Below are 7,786 nucleotides of genomic sequence, written 5' to 3'. Positions count from 1 at the left end.
GTTAAATAGGAAGTAGTCATGTTGCCCCTAAAGCCTACACATATACTGTAATTGTGAAAACTATAAATGTTATCCAGTTTCCACTGCATCAAATGCTATTTTGAAATCAAAAGGAATAAACTTTGGATGCATGCACTCCACATGTGGCTGAACCATGAAAACATTATGCTAAGTGGAAGAATTCATATACAAAAGTTCATAGATGAGTCTGTTCACAGACGTGTCCCCAGACATCTGTCCACAAAGCCGCAGAGACAGAAGATTAGTGTTCTCTAGGGCTGTGATGGGGGAGGGGGCGTGTGACTGACTATTAATGGGCACTGAGGGATGAAAACCATCTGGAAATAGATGATCCTTTTGGTTCTACCACCTTAGAATAAACTCAAACTCATCGAGTTGCATACAGTAAGAGGGTAACTCTTAAGCTGTGTGAATCAAAAATTCATTGCTATGAGAGTAAGAAGAAAGCTAGAGAGAAATGAAATAAAGATGAGGAAAGAAATAGAGGTTAAGCACAGGGTTGAGTGCTGGCAGTGTGCTCCTGTGACTCAGGGCACACTAGCAAGTGCACAAAGCCTTGTGCCATGTGCTGTCCGTTGAGACTTCCATTAGCAGTTCTGTAGTAGTACAGTGTCCCCTGAGGATGACACTCAAGAAACAAGTTTCCAGTATTTCAGATATTTATATTCAGCTCTGGAAAAAAAAATCCAGATAACTAAATCAACAATGATCATGTTGGACCTGTTCACTGTGTTGTTATTTATGCGCTGTGCCTAGATCCTTAACAAAGTGATTTCATTTTATAATTCACGAAGTATTTGGGAAACATTTGGAATTCTTTCCAAAATAGGCAGTCGCTAATTCATATTTGATTCCAACAATTTTGAAATAAGGTACATGCTTCCATTGTGCACTATTTTTCACCCTATGCCTCTAAACAGTAGACTGTTGCATTTTTTCATTTCCTTTTTGCTATTTAGGTTGCTCATTTTGTGTACTAATATTTATTCATCAAACTCCCTTTAGGCTTTTAAGATTCAGACAGTTATAAATCCATATGAAGCTGCTATATTATTCACAAAATTGTGGCGAATATAATCATGCTGTTAATTTCATCTAAATAGGGAGGGTAAGAACTATATAAGTTCAACAGGCAGTGAGTATTCTTGTATGCTAAATGTTCTATCAACAAAGAGTAACTTTCAGCTTCTAGGTAAAATTTCTAATGATTGTCCAATTTAAAATGCTCCATTCATAAAAATTTACTGCTTAAAACTATAAAAAAACAGAAAGCTGAAACACAAACCACCCACCATACAATAAAAGTTAAGTTGATTTTGAGACCAAGTCAGCCGAGATGAACAAATGAGTCTTGTAGTTTCAGAGCAGAGGTCAAAAAATTGGCCCCACCGAATGAGGAGGAAGAGGAAGTGCTGCTGACCTAAGGAGAGGTCATAGCATAAAAATCCACTAGCCCTGTCTCTTCATCACATGGCAGTTGTAGAACATTTCAACAAATAATGTTAAAGGAACACAAATGATTTTCTGAGAATGATTCTTAAGTGCAATAAAAGCAGATTCTCCTTAGCCTACACTACATCCCAGGTTTGGTTTTGTTTTTAACCCATATATGCCTGATATTTTATTAGGCATTCTGTCAGCCAAGTTTCAACTCAGGACAACTCTTAGGAAAAATGCTAGGATTTTGGGAAGAATGAGATGATCAACTGAAAGTGTCCTTATTCAGACATACTCTGGAAAAATATATAGCCTTCACATATATACATACACATATGTACATGTACATATGTATAGGTTACAGGACTAGGGACATAGCTCTGTTGAAAAAGTCCTGAATTTGATCCATATAGCCACAAGAGCCTAAAGTACCAATGTAGGCTCATTTTTCTTAGCAAATAATTTTATTACGAACTTATTAACCGAGAGTACCTCACTCATAACCCGACTAACCGAAACAATAGGAAAAAAGGATTAAAGAATACAATAATGAAGCCATAAGGATTATCAGTTCTGAAGAACAATTCTCCTGGCGAAATCAACAGGATTTCTTCTGCTGGAACTTGAAGCAACCAGAAGCCGGAACCTCAGCCGGAGCCCAAAGCCCAGAGCCCTGAAGCCTTCCTTCGAGTAGTTCTCTCTAGGAGCATCTTGAAGTGGAGGGATGAACAGCCAAAACTATCCCCAGTCTCCAAAGGCCTTTCCTCTTGTTTTTTGCTCACATTTATACCTCCTCTCAGAATTTGTAAAATAATGTTTTTCAGCTGGTTAACAACCAATCTCCCCCACAAGGTGGTTCAACTTCTAAGGGGATAAACATTACCTGTTCTCTCCCAAGTTTATCTCTCCTTCATACCAATACTCTGGAGATGGAAGCAGATGAATCAGAAGTTCAAGTCCACCCTCAGCTTCATAGGGAGCCTCAAGGAAATCTTTCTTTAAAACAAAAATCTATGGAGGTTAATGGACACAAGGTGTTTTCAAAGGTTTGAAATCTGGAGACATGAAATCTCAAGTATATGTGTGGTTAAGGGTGATTCTGATGTGCTATCTTCAAGGAGAGAGTGTCATGTAAATTCTAGGTCTTACCTTTGAACAAACACCACTGTTCCTTTTCACTTTCTAATCCATTTTCACCTTTGGAAATCAGCTTAAAGTAACCCAAGGGGTAAGAGATATGGTTATGTCTTCCCCATACCTTAAATAGTTAGAAACAAACTCCAGTATTACAACACCTCTTCCATGTCTGTGGAAGATGATGAAATTTTTCCTACAAAGCTCTATTAGTTTGTCACCATAGACGTGAACCCCACACTTACACTGTGGGGAAACATACAGGGAAGATCCAATGATTGAGAAACCACAGTATGTCACCTTTAATTAACCAGAATTATATATGTAGTCAACACTTGCCATTCTGCTCAGAACATAGTGTAACATATATTTTCTTTACTTGATATTGCTACAATGTCAAGGCACAATACATTTTTACAAATATTTTTGGTAGACATTTAAGGTAAAGTACCCCAGCCTCGATGAATTACAATGGTCTCCCTTGTGATATAGTTCCAAGGAGTATGCCATCCAAGACGCTAGTCTTTTACTCATTTTGAGTTTCCTATATAGCTGTTGGTTAAGGGAGAACTAAACTGAATAACATATTTGATTTCATTTTAGGCTCAAGGGATTCCATGCTCTGAAAACTTCATGGATGCTGCCATATCCACAAAACTGCCATATCACAAAACTACTGGAAGTGGGCATAGGTGTGTGCTAGTGGGCAAAAATAAAACTCAGATAGAAACAGGGTGCTGTCATTCAGGAGCACCCCAGATAGAGACCAATCAAGGCAAATTACCTCCAGGTCACTTTTTGTTTCCCTTTCAGTTTGTAGCAACCAATTTTTTTCAATTTGTTGGAACACCTTATTGAATCTGGAAGTTATTAGTGAACACTCATGGTCTCATGGAATGTGGTACAGAGTCTTGAGACCGGAGTTCTGATCCAGATGAGGCACTTTAAATAAATAGCTTACAGCTGAGTTAACTAACCCGTATAGTGCTAGTTATCCGACCTGTAGCAACCAATTTTCACTGGCAAAGGTCTATAGCTTCCATTAAGAGGGCAAAGCATGGCTGAGGACAGCAAACAATAACCCAAACTAATCTGCATAAACAATAAAGAAAAAAAAGACTGAAAATTATAGAGGAGATGGGGGCTTGTTTTCTCTCAGAGAAGGACGAGACTAGTTTTTTTGTTTTGTTTTGTTTTGGTTTGGTTTGTTTTGGTTTGGTTTGGTTTGGTTTTTCCTAAAGTGAAAACAGGAGGCCTGGGACCTAGCTTCTTCTGATCGTTGCTGGGTTGCCTACAGTTGTGGACATTGTGATAGATGGAGGTCGAGGAAGCCTTCCGCCTGGGTTTCTGGTATAGCTGGTGGCCTGGAGTTTTGGTGCTGCTGGTGAAGCTGGTGGGTATCAGCCATCCAAAGTGCAGAAAGCAAAATCAACATCAATTAATGTCCCATTGAGTTTTCGTTAGAAGTCTACACTTTTAAAGTTGGAGTAAGTATTCGAGGTTCTCGGACTGCGATTGTAGTCTAGAACTCAAACATTCTTTCCCAAAGCACAGATAAGAGAATTTAGCTCCTAAGTAGTCCACAAAGGTGACGTCAGCCACTCGGAAGAAAAGTTCAGAATTTTTCAAGCATGGCATACTTAAGGGTTCACAAGTATATTTTAACCCTGAAATAGAGAATGAATCTTATTTTAGGGAGAACAGATTTGTTTGTGTTTCTCTGGGAAAAGGCAAGCTTTATGTATTGAATTTTTTCAACTGTCTCGGCCTACTTCCAGTAGTTTTTGTGACAAAGTTGCAGGATCCAGGCATTGCATCCCTGAAGTCTGCAAAGCAAGGAAAGACTGAGAGAGGAACAGGCTGTAAGGGTGATTTGAACCCAGAACACTTTCAAATGTGTTGATTTCGCTATCCTTTTATCTTCAGGAAACCGCTTTTCTTCAAGCTGGGAGATGATTAAACACAAATTCAGTTCACTAGGCTAATCTTCATTGCTCAGACCTTCTATGGGCTTCTGTTTAGAATCCTCCTAATTTGATGCCAGGAGACCTGAGGCTTAAAGCTTAAGTAAACTGTTCATTCACTCTGTGTGTGTGTGTGTGTGTGTGTGTGTGTGTGTGTGTGTAGTGGGCAGGGGTTAGGGGTTGGGGGGAGGGGCGGGAATCAAAATCCTAGCCCAGGTAGTGATCTAGGGCATGCGTTTTTCACCAATGATGCCTTGTATTTCTATTTACCCTCATTAAAAGTGGTTAACTATGCAACACAAAATGTAAACTGAGGAGAGGGCTAGAAGGGGTTAACGTCCAAGCAGATCAGCAACCTGAAAAACAACAACAACAACAACAAAACAAAAACATGAAAAAACAAAAACAAACAAACTAGAGAGTGAAAGCCATTTAAAGCCCCCATAGGAAATTCAATGGGCCTCCTGTTCCTTTAAACTCTCGCTTTTGCTCCCGCTGACACTTTACCAAACCACGGAGGCGGTTGCAGGACCCTGCAGCCTAGAGCCACCTTCCACCACCCTTGGAGAGGGTCTCAGGTAGGAGAGGTTTTTGTAGAGATGGGTGTGTGTGCTGGGGGGCGGGGGTGTCACTAAACCTTGCAACTCAGGTTTGATATTTTTTTTCCACACCCGAACGGTTGCCAGACCAGCCCTCCAAGAGGGATGAAATGTTATTAACCCTTTAGCGTCCAGCCGAACCTCGGAGAAAGTGGGCGCCCACTGGGGCCCCATCCCCTCAATCCGCAGGCTGGCACCCAGAAGCCCCGGGAGCCTGGTGGGTAGAGGCGGCTTTGGCCCCAGTTCAGAGGGCAAGAGCTGGGCCGGGCGATGGCGTCCGGGCGACCAGGAGCTGCCACCGCCCCGCGCACCCGTCCTTGCTATCCCAGGGGTGCGCGTGGGGCGGCAGTGGTCCTTCGGCTGTCCTCAGCCAGTCTTCCCTGGCTTCATTTGTGGGAGACTTTTCTGGCGCCCACCAAGTAAAGCTCAGCCTTTGGACAGGTCGGCGCTGGCCGCTAGTTTCGGGTGGAAAAAGGTGGGAGAAGCCTGGAGGAGAAGGGGGGAGGGCGGAGGGCGGAGGGAAGAGAGAGGAGGGTTCCGCGGCAGATCTGGCAAATGGCAAACCGCCTTCCCTCCCTAAAGTGTAGAGCAGGAGCGCGGGGGAGCGCGGCGGCGCCTCTGCCACCAAACTCCCGGGGCTCCCGGGTGTTCAGAGTCACCTCCTCCCTAGCCAGCAGGAGCTCTTTCACTAGGCTGCATCCTCACTTTCCCTCGTTTTTCTTTTTCTTTAAAAAGCACATTTCCCCAGTCTCTCTTCAGATCACCGCAGCCCGGACCTTCCCTGGTTCCAGTCTCCGGAGCTGCCCACCCCTCCGGCTGCCGCCGGGGACGCGCGCCCAGCCTTGGGCTAAGCAAAGAAGAAAAACTTGTTGGAGGGGTTTCTCCAGCCTCCACGAACCTCCTCTCTCCTGAACCCCAACAGCTCGCCAGGGCCAGTCCTAAGTCTGGGAAAGTTCCTCCGGTGCTCAGCGCCCTCTTGGATCTGGAACAGCACAGGCTGTGGAATTAGATCTGTTTTCAACCCAGTGGAGCGCGTCGCGGGCGCTCGGAAATCACCGTCTCCGGGCGCCCAGGGTGGCGCAGCCTACGAGGACCCGGGAGTTTGCCGGCTGGACTGCAAGTGGCCTTTCCTTCCTCTCTTGGTAGTTCGGTCTAGTCTGAGGGCTGTGAGGGAGGCAAGTAGTGGAAAGACCCCCGAAGTCCGGAGAGGGCTGTGCTGCCCCTCCTTCGCTCATCGCTACCCGGGAGTGAAACCCTAGCGAAACTGACAGAGGCCTCGGGATCTCACCGGAGACTCACCCGTGTCACCCCATCCCCACGAAGATCCCCGGAGCACTGGGCGGCAAGGGAAGAAGAAGATTCGCTGGGCAAGGGAGGGAGGTCGCGGCAGAGGCATGGCGAGATTCCAGGGGCCCAACCTGGCCGCTGCAGGAGTTGTGTTACTTTGCCACTTTTTAACCGGCCGGTTCCAGTTCGCCCTCGGGGAGCCTGGAAATCAAATCAACGGTAAGACACACTTTTCTCGATTGTTTTTGTGTGCGGCTGAAGATCCTTCCGGTACCCGGGTACCGCCATTCTCAACCCACACCCACCAAATGCATCTTCCCTTGGGAAACTTATCCTAGTTGTTTTTCTGGGAAACTGGAATTTCCCACATGGGGGAAGAGGGTTGACCAGAAGCAGGTGTTGGAAACCAGGATTTCCCGGAAGCTAGGGTGCTTACTTCACCTGGGCGCCAGGGGGTGGTCCTGTCTACCCCAAGTAGCCCCAAGGAGGCCCCAGTGTAAGAGCCAGCTGCAGTGGATGCCTTGCCCTGAAGCTTGATCATATCAGGTCTTCTCCTTGCTGGCTTCCCTTTCCTTGAAGCTCTGAGAAACAGCCTGTGCCTTTCGGAAGGGATGTATGGGGCATGTGATGACAGTCTGGGATGTCAGATCTCCCACTGCCAATGAAAAAAATGTCTCTCCTGGCTGCAGATCCCTCCCTCTTTCAGGCTCTCCATACTAGCTATCTCAGTGAGGAAGTGGGATGCAGTAGGTGCTTCCCGCAGGGCTTAGAGATGGAGGAGAGGTGGGGAAGATGAGGGCGGATGTGTCTCCAAAGACTAGCCCTAGCCCCACTGTCCTTTGCCTGTCAGCTTCAGACAGGCCTCAACTTGCCAGAGGTTTCCCAGGTTCCTTGACACTGTCCCAGGAGGAGGGAACATCCAAAGGCTTGCAACTGGCCGCACCCCTTGCCCTAGTGGCCTCTCTGGCTAGGTGTGTGATAGTGCCAGTGTCCTCCCAGCGAGCTGGCACTGGCTAAACCAGTTGTCTCCTCAGACCACTCTATTCACAGCGACCCTAGAGCTCGCCTCCCTATTTCTGCTCTTCAGCAAATTAACCAGCTGTCAGGGCAGTGAAACACCAGGGCAGGAACAGATGAGCTCTTGTAGACTCCCAGAGGGAGAGAGAGCAAAGAGCACTTGATGAGAAAAAGAAAGGAAAACTTCCTGGTTAGGACAGTCACTTTTGTTCTTTCTTGCTTTGTATATGTCTGTGTTTAATTTGAGAGCGGTAAGTGGTTCCCCAGTAGGCATGTGTCTTAGCTGTCAGCCTTCAAGGAGTCACAGAAAGAAGCCTAGGAGGGACA

The 7,786-nt window shown here is 45.7% G+C and overlaps 1 protein-coding gene across 4 annotated transcripts in view; it reads left to right on the top strand.

The window, feature by feature from the left end:
- Positions 1 to 5,117: 5,117 nt before the first annotated feature.
- The window catches only part of Plxdc2 (plexin domain containing 2), a 413,705-nt gene continuing 411,036 nt past the window's right edge, over positions 5,118 to 7,786 (top strand). Inside the window, exons 1-2 of one of the 4 annotated variants that reach the window (XM_051151283.1) lie at positions 5,118 to 5,134; positions 5,891 to 6,661. In XM_051151283.1, the coding sequence (XP_051007240.1) occupies positions 6,550 to 6,661 (112 nt within the window). In that variant the 5' untranslated portion in view covers positions 5,118 to 5,134; positions 5,891 to 6,549. Of the gene's footprint in view, positions 5,135 to 5,494; positions 5,631 to 5,718; positions 6,662 to 7,786 lie in introns of those variants that run through there. The other 3 variants (XM_051151282.1, XM_051151285.1, XM_051151284.1) reach the window with 3 other exon arrangements.

This window comes from Acomys russatus, chromosome 9 (genome assembly GCF_903995435.1).
Source record: "Acomys russatus chromosome 9, mAcoRus1.1, whole genome shotgun sequence".
NCBI lineage: Eukaryota > Metazoa > Chordata > Mammalia > Rodentia > Muridae > Acomys > Acomys russatus.
The sequence above is the reverse complement of the archived record's forward strand: the minus strand, read 5'-3'. Positions and strand labels throughout refer to the sequence as shown.